General features: G+C 45.3%; 1 protein-coding gene across 4 annotated transcripts in view; it reads left to right on the top strand.

The window, feature by feature from the left end:
• Positions 1-12,707, top strand: part of HCFC1R1 (host cell factor C1 regulator 1) — a 46,653-nt gene that overhangs the window by 18,526 nt on the left and 15,420 nt on the right. For all 4 annotated transcript variants that reach the window (XM_085618513.1, XM_085618511.1, XM_085618514.1 and 1 more), the window contains one exon: positions 848-1,027. In XM_085618513.1, coding sequence (XP_085474639.1) covers positions 848-1,027 — 180 coding nt within the window. The remainder of the gene's footprint in view (positions 1-847; positions 1,028-12,707) is intronic.

Below are 12,707 nucleotides of genomic sequence, written 5' to 3'. Positions count from 1 at the left end.
AGCCCACTATTAAGCCATCTGACAATTAACTGAATCTTTGCAGTCAAGTAGTAAAGTTCAAATTCAGAGAGGCTCAAGCAATCCTCCAGGAATGGAAACTGCTAGGTCTTCAAGGCCTCCTCTGTCTGTTTGCAGCCCATATGAAATGCTTAAGTAGGGCCTCCAGGGCCTTAATCCAATTAGACCGCAACCACATAAGTGAATTGCCAAAATAATGATGCAATCTTGGTAGTGCCACCATTTTGATCAGTTCACTCTGCCCATCACTGATCACTTGAGAGCTAGCCAAAACTCCACACTGCCGTTCAGTGACTGCAAAGCCTACGCAAGATTTCCTGCAAAAAGATTGTCGGTCCTGTGGTAAATTCTCCGCTCTATATAGCGAAACGTATCTTCTCCCAGGTGATATCTCAGTGGCGATAACTCCCAGTTCCCAACTGCATCAAGACAAATTCGTGCAGAACCCTGATAACCTACCAAACCCCTGAAGGCACTCAATTGTGGAAGGCAGCCCTACCACAGCATTCCTTAAAAATGTCATCTGCATAAAGCTAAATGACGTGTGCAACATCTACAAGTGGGATTCCCCTGTCCCTGATAGTTGCTCGTGGGTAATCAGTGAAGGTTTCTATTGCTAAGGCGATAAGCATAGGTGCAGTGCGCAACCGTGTCTAGTCTCACGATAAATCAAGTACCTAGCCAAAATCATCTTGTGAGTTTATAGCCTAGCCCAAGGGCTAGTATATAATTGTTTTATCCACGCTTCCACCCCCTGGTGTAATATATGCTTCATGTGAAGTTGACTTATAGCCATGTTGTAATTTGCCGTATGCCCGGTTTCTTACAGCTTGCAACCTGACCAGCCAGTTTCTTCAGTTGATGAGAAAGCCAAGGAGGACGCTGTTTTAGTAGAAGGGGAATACACAATGGGAGACACGCCGGTGTTTACTGTTTCACCTGAGCTGCAGGAGAGTCTACGAGAGGCTGGCACTGGGAGTATTCTGCCAGAGAGTGTGCTCCGTTCCATGTGAGTCCTTTTAATTCCAACTGTGTGGTATACGAATTTCTCAGACTACAGAGTCCTCTTTTCGCACACAGTCGTGCTGAGAATTCCATTTGCAATGGTTTTCCCTGGTGAGGAAGGAGCAGGTTTATAAAGTGCTAGCTAACATTTTGCAAGCATCTTCATTTGGATTTCCAGCTAGTCGTTCTTTCTCATCTCAGCATTCATATTGTGGAAATGAAACAGGTGGCACTTACTTTTGTCTTTATAGAAATGAGGTCAGGTTATTTTGCACCACTTGCTGAACCTAATGGATGGTGTTGGTATGGTTTCAGAATATTCTAACTAAAATATTGACAGGAATGTTGTGTCCCAAGTATCATTTACAAAAATATCCCTCATTGGAGTTAGTAACTGAAAATCCACACCTAATGGGACGATGTTTTGCACGCGATATTTGGGGCGTGAAATATGTTAGTCAATATTTTTTTCGTACAATATTCTGTCAAGCAAACATTGTACTTTTTTTTTTTTTTTGTATTTTATTTATTAATTTTCACAAAATAACAAACAAAAAAAACCCGATACAATACAGTACAAAAACAGTACAGCTTGGTAGTGTGTAACCATTTTGATTCAGAGCGGGAACATTTGACATGCACAATCAAACAGACATTTTATATTGTAAGGGCAGCAATGACATTATAGACCTACAACAATATCAACCAACTTTGTATATATCTTCCGACAGGCGCGACTCTCTTGACATACAGATGAATTATAACCTCCACGGGCAGTGCATTACCGTATACATTTATCATTTTCTTACAACATGTGTTAACGTCTTATACCCCCCTTCAATCCTGCTTCATATATTGTTGACTAAGGCTCAAACAGACGCTTCTGCATCCCCAGCTTCACCAGTATTAACAGAGTCAGCAACGTGTACCCGAACCCATTCAATAAAGGGCTCCCTTATCTCCCTAGGCCTAGAGGCATGAGGTCCCTATATGTTCCCAGCTGCGTTTGGCCATATGTTGCCTCCCTTAGTCAATCTCTGAGTGTGGGCGTCCTTCTTTTCCCCCAAACAATTGCTAACTGACGTCTAGCAAATAATAGAAGTAGCGCTTGCAACCTGCGTTTTAAATATGTGTTGTCTTGACGTAGCCTAGTAATCCCACAAGAGGGGAAGGAACCACCCTTGGGTCTAGGATTTGGTTAATAGAGTCAAAAATACTAGACCAATATGCGCCAATTGTAGGACACTACCAAGCCATATGGAGGAACGAAGCGGCATCCGCCCCGCACCGCCAACAACAGTCATTTTCTCTTACTCCCATTTTGTATGGACTAAGTGGCGTTCTATAGTAGCGGTGTAGGAATTTAAAATGGATTAATCTGAGTTTGTAGTTAAGGGAGAGCTCAGTCATCTGAGCGCAACAGTATGTCCACTCTTCGTCCGTCATGGGATTAGGAAACTCAGCATCCCATTTAGTACGAGCATACAAGGTCGTCCCGGGGACATCCGTCTGCATACAGGAGTATAGTCTGGTAATCAATTTACGTGGCGAGGGAGAGGTCAATACGTTTTCCAATGCAGTTAGGGTAGCTGGTGGGGATGGGAAATCTGTATGCATCTGCCGGCAGACCGTCTTAAGTCTATGATACAAAAACACCTCTCCGAACGGAGTTCTCTCCCCCTCTTCTGTCGACGGGGTGTCCCTGAAATTACCACCCGGGTAATTACAGGTCCGCAAACGTTTTAAGTTTCATTGCTTGAGCACTCTTGCCACCGATTTCATCGCTGACGTTGGGCAACAAAGGATTATGTGCAAGGGGAATCGAGGGTGCATAAAACATGGGTATCCCCGCCTGTCTCCGCATGCCCTCCCACGCCCATCTGAGCGTTTCGGCCGTGTTGATCCCATCGGTGGGCCGTCTATGTTTTTGATAGACTGCCACGCGGAGTGGAACATGCGACACTGCATCCCCTTCCACAGCCACATGTGGCTGAAACGGCGTCGGATGAACCCAATACTATAAAAATTGTGCCTGTGCACAAAGTGCATAGAGTTTCATGTCAGGGGCGCCTAACCCTCCCATCCTGGTAGGCAGCGTTAGCAGTTCCCATGATACCCTAGCTTGGCCTCCCGCCCACTCCAATGAAACAAGCAACGATATCAGAGTCTTAATGAAATGCTGAGTGAGGATGAGTGGCAGATTTACGAACAAGTACAAAAACTTGAGCAAAATTATCATTTTGACCAGCGCAATTCTACCGGCCAGAGACAACGGGAGTTTGCTCCACAGCGCCACCCTATCCTCCAACCAATTAATCTTCTTGCCATAGTTCAGGTTCCAGAGATCTTGCATATCCCGGCTAATCCATATGCCTAGATATTTCACCACATCCTCCTCCCATTTTAGCGGGAATTCCGAGTTGATTGCCTTAGTATTGTCAGTTAGGGGAAATATCACCGACTTGCTCCAATTTATGGTTATTCCCGATAATCCTCCAAATTTGATAAATTCCCTCAGCACCACATCAAGGTTGCGCTCGGGGTTTAGTATGTAGAGGGTGACGTCATCGGCATATAGCGGTATTAAAAGACTCGGAGCGCTAAAACCTATACCTTTGTCTGTATGGTGTTGTCGAATACTCGCGGCCAGGGGTTCAATTGCTATGGCAAAAAGTAGTGGGGATAATGGACATCCCTGCTGCGTGCCACGCGTGATCGGGAACGCGTCTGAGATAAGGTTATTTACACGAACTCTGGCAGTCGGTGCGGAGTACAATAATTTTATTCACCTGAGAAACAGCGGTCCGAATCCCATTCGTTCCAGTATTTTAAACCGGTATGGCCATTCGAGTGAATCGAATGCCTTTGTGGCATCCAGGAACACCACCGCAGCCTGCACTTCGGGGTGGAGATAATGCAGAACCGAAAATACCGTACGCAGGTTATGAGAGGTGGATCTACCGGGGATAAAACCTGATTGGTCAGGTAAGGCAATCATAGGGAGCATAGGCTGCAGTCTATTTGCTATTAGCTTAGCTAAGATCTTAACATCAACATTTATAAGAGACCGTGGCCTATAGGAGTCTAGCTCCTTCTCAGGTTTCCCTGGCTTAAGTAATGTAATAATAATTGCTTTGCGCATTGAATGAGGCAATATGCCCGTTTCATGCGCCTCCCCAAACACCGCTAATAATCTGGGCGCCAGCTCCTCAACATATGCCTTGTAAAATGCAGTTGTTAGCCCATCCGACCCAGGAGCTTTATCAGGCGGCATACTTCTGATCACGTCAGCGACGTCTTCAACGGTAATGGGCATGTGCATATATTCTCTATGACTGTCATTGAACCACGCCAACGCCACGGAGTCTAAAAATTCCCCCATACCTTCTGGGCATTCGGTTTGAGTTGCAGTGTATAAATTTGCATAGAACGACGAGAATTTATCTAGAATAGCTGGATAGCCTCTAATTGGGGCTCCACACTCATCATTAATTTCGGAAACAAAGGCCATGGAACGCGGAGCCCGCAGCATGCTGGCAAACGTGCGCCCCGGTCTATCCCCCTCCCCATATCTGCGGGGGTCCGCATATTTCTCCAAGAATTTGACTTCCCTTTGTGCTTCCTCCTCATATTCCAACAACTTGCTTTTCAAATCCGCCAGTAAGGCCGAGTCACCCTCCCCTTGCATGCGCGCCTCTAGATCTTTTATTTGGAATTCTATGGTACCCAGAGTGGTTCTAATGGCCTTTAGGACTCCTGCTTGTCTCGATATACATTTCCCCCTGATGACCACTTTAAAGGCTTCCCATAACGAGGCCTCTTTGTCTTCCGATCCTACGTTCAATGCAAAGTACTCTGAGATATCATTGCGGATTTCTTCCTTGAATGCTTCGTCCAATAGTGCATGCGGGGAGAGCCTCCAGGAGAATGTTCTACGTGTGGTATCGGGAAGGGAGAGCATCAACAAACACGGAGAGTGATCAGATAACGTTCTAGCCAAATGTTTCACCCCAACCACCCAACTAGCCATATCTTTAGTCATCAGCCAGTAATCCAGCCTGGACCAAGCGTGACGATGTTCTGAAAAACACATGCCTTCCTTGGTCAGCGGATTCTGCAATCGCCATATATCCACCATATCCCCTTCGACCAGCAGAGCGTTGAGGACTTTGCTTGCCGCTGGGTGGTGGGTACGCGCTGTACCCCATCTAGTTCGTCGTGTAGAATGGCGTTGAAATCGACCCACCCCCCCCCCCCGCCCCAAGGGTCGTGGTGCAACCAGAAGCGTGCACCTTGGCCCACACTTCTTGAAAAAATTCAGTTGCGTCCACATTTGGGCCATACAATGCCACCAATGTTACCATAGTGCTACCCAGGTACCCCAATAAAACAATGTATCGTCCCTCGGGGTCTGTTAAGACTTCACGCTCTCTCCAGTCCTGTCCCCGTCTTACCAACACGGCCACTCCCCTTGAATAGTTGGAGTACACTGAGGTGTACAGTGAACCCCATCTATAATGTTTAAGTTTCATAGAGGTCCGGGATCGCAGGTAGGTCTCCTGCAACATTCATATATCAATATTATGTCGTGTAAGATAAGCATGCACCATACGGGCTTTTCTGCTGTCGTTAAGTCCGCGTATGTTCCAGGTTAATCTATTTATTATAGTTTCAGGCATTGCAAGGCTCGACCACACATCTCAATTCGTGTCCCGCCCATAACTACAAATGTCACCTTGTCCCGCACATCATACCAAACCCAGCAATGCCACACTCTACCAATCCAGTACAAAACTTCCCCAAAACACCCCCACCCACCCACTCACTACAACCCCCCAATTAGGTTGAAGTATATCCCCACCCATACAAACCAACAACAAATATTTATCAGGGAACTCTCCCTTGGGGACGTGTGAATGCCGAACGACGTCTCAACCGAAGTGGGGTGGCCAAGACCCTGCAAGGACAAGACCTGGTTTCAATCATGAATAGAGTTGTCTCATGGCCCGAACAATATTTCCTCCTCCCTCCAACGCTTGTTATTACGATCAAATACCTCCTGTCACTTTGGAATTTCAGCCGTAACCAACTTGCAAGTGCAAGACAGAGCCACAGAATACTTCAAGGAAACATCTTACTCATTTTTCTAACGACACCCAGCAAGATCTACACCATGCTATATAACGAATAGCGTACAGAACAGTTCAGAGTCCTATACCCCCCAATAGACCAAACCATATAGTCCCAGTATCATATCGAGAAGGGTAGAACATAGCAAATAAAATGTCATATCATATACATCCGTCATTATCACTTAGCTGATTTTCAGTGGCATCCTCAGAGCGAGGGCCCGATTTCTTCTGCCTGCCTCCTATGTGTTTGGCGAACTTCAAAGCCGATTTGGCATCTGTAAAAAAGTTGGCGGAACCATTGTAGGACACTTTAAGTTTGGCTGGGTATAACAGAGAATAGGGAATTTGTGCTTGTAGTAGGATCCATTTCGCTGCCAAAAATTCCCTCCTGGCCGCCTGAACTGCCGGAGTGAAATCCGGATAAAAAGCAATCTGATTTCCTTGGTGCGTCGTAGTCCCCTTGATTCGAGCTTGACGTAGCAACACATCCCGGTCCTGGTAATTTAAAATCCTCGCCAGAATAGGACGCGGCGGAGCCCCAACCGGCGGCTGAGCTCCCAAGGTACGATGTGCTCTTTCCACAGTAAATGTAGGTGATAAGTGTTCAGCGAACAAATCCTTTAGCAGGTCCGCAACATAATATCCCATCTTGGTCATCGGCTTCGGGACGCCCGTGATGCGTATGTTCCGTCGCAATCTGGCTTCCAAATCCTCGTTCTTCGCTCTGATCACACCTAATAGTCTATCCATTTGCGACAGCTGGTCCTTGGTCTCGACTTGGAACTCGTGGAAATCAGATTGTTTATTCTCAAGAACGTCCAACCTATGCTCGTGTACACCGATCTGGGTTTTCACAGACTCCATCTGCGTGGTCAGCGTGTCTAGTTTTGCGTCAATAGTGCGTAAACTGGAGCGCATTTCTAGCATAAGGGTACGTATGTCTTTGCCGCGGTCTTCGTACTGCCGCCCCTCTGCTCCTCCAGAGGCTGACTCCGCATCCGGTTCCATTTGCCTAGTCGACCCACGCTGTTCGAAGCTATTCTTAGGCTGCTTGGCGTCCTATTTCCCCATGACGGTACAACAGCACTAGTGCCCCCAAGTCTCAGCGATCTTGACCTCTGCACTGCCAACGTCGCGATGCACTTCACCCCAGTGCATGCGTCCTCTTACGTTTGCTTAAATTGGTCCATCCAACCACCCAGGGTATGGGGGCGCCGTCTTCTATTTCCTCCACTGCCGTTACCCCAGGGCTCAGCAGACAGACAACACATGCACAAGCCTTGTGGCCATCAACAGCAGCAGGCATGTGCATGCAACACCCTGTCTCCTGCACCAAGTGGCTGCACCCCACCGTTACAGCATGTAAAGCAGTATTGGGATTGCAGGATAGCACAATGCTGGGGGGGCCTCTTCATATAGCCCCAGGACTGATCTTCCCCAGCCATCAGTGAACTGGCAACCGTCCAGAAGCAAGCCCCCAGTACAGCCTGCCGTTCGCCAACAGTCACTTGCAGGCAAGATTCAGGCACAAGGCACCCCTTCCTGAATTTCAAATGTGTCAAGCAGCATTACCAACGAAGTCCAGCTCCCTGGATACACTGGGCGCCGCCACTCCCAGTCAGACCTCCACCACAGTCGAAATGGCGGCCGCCGCCACCGAGCGCGCTTCTCGCAGCTCCGATGCACCTCCTCACCTTCTAGCGGGCAGCGGCAGCCTTCCTTGTCCGCCACATGCCTCCGGGCCAGCGTCACCGACGCTCCTATGCTGTCGATCAGTCCTCCGCAGGCCCGACCCGCAGCTGCGGCCCCAGGTAGTCTGCGCGGCCGCGACTGGGGTCCGCAGCCTACTCCACTATGTCTCGCTGCCTGCCTCGCGACCCCTGGAGGTGATCATGCAAGCTCCAAATGTGCTCCAAATTCGCCGTGCTAGGTGCCACAGATTCCCTGATGCTCGGAGGGTGTCAGAAGTCGATAGTCTGTCCTATATTATGTGCGGATTGATGCCGGATGCCGTCTCGGCCAGCGGAGCGCACTCGGTGAGCCTCCATTCTGCTCAACAGGCAAGCCACGCCCCCAAATCAAACATTGTACTTACCCCCCTCACCATTAATCTTTTACTCAGTCTTTATTTGCCCGTCTGTTCGCTCTTGCCCATTTGCATTGTTTGTCTCCACCATGCTGTGTTGTGTCTTAGGTTTGTAGTCTGGGCCGAAGAGGTTTTATGTCATTGCTATGATCTAAACGACTGCATTAGCAAGGAACTCCGGCCAACATGATGCATGGTGATGGTTGTTTATATAAGGAAAGTGCCGGAGACTCTGCCTTTCCTGAAACTGTTTCCCTCATCCTTAGAAATCACATGGGGTGAAGTCAAGACAACCAAAAAGTGATGGATGGAAACATGTTGTCAACACTTCTAAACCACTGATCATTTTTCTTGATAGAATGTCATTCCATAATGTCTTTACCTTCCTGCCCCATGACAGAAGGAGGCCATCCTGCTAAGATGGAACTCTGTAACACATAGAGGAAGACATTGTCATTGTCGTGTATATTTATTAGGCATATACAAGCTGTATTATTTATAAGTAGGTCTCCTGGCTTTACAGTATTTATTGTTTTGACATTTCCATCTGTATTTATCAATATGTATTCTTTATCATATTATATTCTAGTATATTTTCACGTTTACTCAACTGATATTTGTACGCTCAAACTTTGTAGATTTTTAGTGCACAAAATAATACTCGCCCAAAATCATTAAGTGAAGTACTAAAACTTGTGCACATCTGAAACTGCTAGAAACATAAGTAGAAAATCATCCTTTTTAGCACCTGCCAATGCGACCAATGTACATGGCCTGCCAGTCAAAATTAAAAGTGCAGCGCAACTTAAAAAAATCACTTTTTAGTATCTTTTTCATTTGTAAAAATAACTGCTGACAAGGACACCGTTTTCTACATGTATTTATGTGTAAGAATCCGCACAAATGCTGGATCAATTATAAGTGACTGGTAAAAGATGGCACGAGGAGCAGATCTTGTATGATGCTCAGTTTGGTTTCTCCATCAACAGACACATCTGGCTACACAGCTTTGCACTGCATTACAATGATTATTTAGGCAAGTAGGTTACCGCAGCACCATGTGAAATATCCGTATTGGCTATCCCCAAATACCAGTGCTGAAAGTACTTCGAAATTCAAGCAACTCCTAGTGTGATGGAGAGAAGGAAGCAGGGGAAACAGTGTGAATGACTACAGGTGTTGGTGGAACATGGTCATTCTATTCACTCTATTTGTTTTTTTATCATTTCCCTGTTTCTGTGGGTCTCAGCTTAGCCTCTGTGCATTGTCAGGAAGCTTGGTTGAAATTACTTTGATGCAGCAGCTAGTGAAAACAGAATTATATTCACCAGGATAGAGCACATTGTAAGTAAGTAAAACCAAATGAAAATTACAAACAGTTAAATTATAAATCCTTTTTGCAGCTAACATAAACATTATGGCATTTAGACCAAATAACTAAACTTAAAACTTCGTGACGAGTTACGCATCAATATAGGCATCAATATTTAAAATACCTAAAGTGCATAAAACAGATTGCAATCCATCACAGAGGAATGGGTCTGAAAGGCTGACTCTCAGGGACTCCAGCAGTTATTGACTGGGAAATCCCAAAAGTCATATGTGATCTAGACAAAAGGCAGCCTTGACATGTGAAGACCAAGAATGGCCATTCTGGCACACAACAATGACCCAGTGCAAACAATATTATTCGGAAAAGGTAAAGAAATCTACTAAGAAGAGTTGACTCCAGCCTTCCACAGACATGATATCCAAGGAGAGCAAGGTCTCAAGTTGGAAAGGTGGCTGCAACCAGGTGCAGGATGAGCCATTACACCTCATCCCATAGCCGGTATAGACGGTATTTTGATCCTATGTAGGGTGCCCAATAATAAAGGATAATCCTTGGGTGTACCTTAAATTATTTATATCTTTTTTTTCTGGATCCCGGCTATAATCCAGTTTATATTTATTAAAAAACTCCCAGAAATGGTTGAGTCCGCCATGGTGGTATCTGCCTACTATGGTGTGGACAATTGCTTATAATGAAGCATGCCACAAAAAGTTGTGGGTGAGGTGCTTTTTCCAAAATCTTTTGGGATTCCATCTGATTGGTAATTGCCCAACAAGGGTCTACTATGCAATCATGACTGTCCTGGAGCAGATTTGATTGCAGATTTAAATTAACGTCACCGATGACAATCTCTGGAATCTTGCTGAAATGGGCCAATAGATCTGAGTTAATATTCAATCTTTTGACGCTTGTTGACTTCCCTGTCAGTGCGGGATTAATGCATACGTTTATCAGAATGAACAGGCCAACATTAGAGCTAAAGTCCCAGTTATCAATCTTCATACTCAGATGATTGTTGGATTTAACGTCTGTTATTTTGTAGTCCTTTGAAATGATTACATATATTGAGAAACTGCCCTTTCCATGCCGTTTGTGTTTCATTTTTTTCTGCAGGTGCAAGGAATTCATAGTATTGGATCTTACCTTCGTTCCACGATTCTTAGATGTAAATAATATCCAGTAATTTCAAGTAGGACATCGCTTCAAGGTCAGAGTGGATCTTTTCCATGCCAGCAACACTCCGAAATAACATGGATTCTTGTCCTTTGCTTATCTTATTCCACACTCATTGAGGTCCCTTGTTGGGCTGGTATAGTTTGTGGCTAGGAATTTTGAGAGAGCAGATGTAATCCATCCCAAATTGTCTGCTTTTGCTTTATCAGACCAGTTCAGTTCACAGTTTCATCCTTGTGCCAGGAAATTGTGTGTAGAGCAATGTTAGAACATTGAAATGAAGGGCCAGGCCTACGGCGTTTTTTAGAATTGAAAGTTTGAAATTAGATTCTGTGATGGGTGATGCTTGTCCTGAACAAGCTCTGTTATTTGCCAGGAGAATTGTTAGCGTGTAAAGTGTTTTGACCTTTCGTTGGCTATGTCACTAAAATACCCCAATCCTCAAAGATCTTATGTTTCTTGATTATTAGACTTGCTGCTTCTCCCTATGTCTGTGTGTGAACCATGGCATCTTATTTTTGTGTTCAGAATTGAAGACGAGGGAAACTGTATTGCTGCAATATTGGTAGATGTCAGTTGCATTACATTTTGATGAGCCGCTGACAGCATGACTAAATTACCTCTATTTAGAGTATATTTAATGTTTCTTAAGTCATATTCTGGGTGCAAGATTTAAATGTGTTTATTCTCACCAGTCTCCATTTTAGCTGCGTTATTGGAGCGAGAGCTGTCTGTGGATAGCACTAATGTCCTTTCTATATTTTTATTTGTGACTTGTATATTGATCCCAGGAGTTGTATTGTTCTTATTAACCGTGACTGGGAGTGGCCCCTTCTAATACATCTGAGTGGCATCACTGTTTGTGCTTGTGGTTGACTGGGCAACCAACTGCTCTCACCGCCAACTTTGTATTTGTTGCATTTTGTGATGGATTGATGTGGTTGTTAGACAGTGGTAGGATCCATTGAAATACCCTGCCCTGTCGCCATGAGTGAGGCTGCAGTTTGGCTGGTGGTTGTTGGTGGAAGTGTTTATATTGGTTCTTATAGGTCCTTGAAATCTCTGGAGAAAGTTGCTTCTTCTGGCTTATTTGCTAGTGATGATGATGGTTTAAAAATTGGAAAGAATTTAGCTAGGTCTTATTTTTGCCTTTCTAGTATTGATTCTTTCTTCTTTTTGTATATTGTTTTTAAAACCTTTTATCTTTTGTGCCTGGACAAGGTTGAGAGTGATTCATTGTTGAGGGTTAGGTAGCAATATCTCTATTATCGTGTTCCTATGTGTCGATTCTTCTTTAAAGAGTATTATTTGTGAGCCCTGTCACATTTGTGTCTGAAACTACAACTTTGGGGGTGGGCGGAGGCGCATAGATTTCCGCAAGGTTAATTGTGGTGCGGCTGTTGCCCTGAATGCTTACAGGCTCCAATTTAGGTTCTAGTATAGGCTTAGATTGTGTACATTTTGTTGTCAGTGGAGCTTCTACAATTGGAGAGGCATACATTTGACAAGCAGTAACTTGTTCATTTTTTAGGGTTCTTCTTGGACTAAGGTACTGACAATTGAGGGCAGAGTAGTTAGTATTTTCTAACACTAACAGCAGTTCACGGACTCATTCCTGTTGAGGTGTGAGACTTTATTTCTGAGCATTTGTTAAGAGTTCCCTTATATGGGAGCGTATTATAAATGTGAAAAGTTTTCTAAATGCTTCCACCTTGACCCACCGACCACACTGCAGAAGCCACACCTGCCGTGGGAACTGCCAACCTCCCTGCTTTGCTAGAGACACCTCCCTACGCTGGAGTAACCGAAAGGCTACACAGGCGAACAGTCTAGCATTGAGTTGGATTGCAAGGGGAGGGTGGTGAAAGGCAGGAGCCCTGTTGTATGCAGGTGCAAATGGCTGTTCCTGAGTGTTGGTCGGTTGGTAGCGTTCCGAGCCACGAGGGCCGCTGATAAAGTC

The sequence above is a fragment of the Triturus cristatus genome, chromosome 7 (assembly GCF_964204655.1).
Source record: "Triturus cristatus chromosome 7, aTriCri1.1, whole genome shotgun sequence".
Classification (NCBI taxonomy): Eukaryota; Metazoa; Chordata; class Amphibia; order Caudata; family Salamandridae; genus Triturus; species Triturus cristatus.
This window is presented reverse-complemented; position numbering and strand designations above follow the sequence as displayed.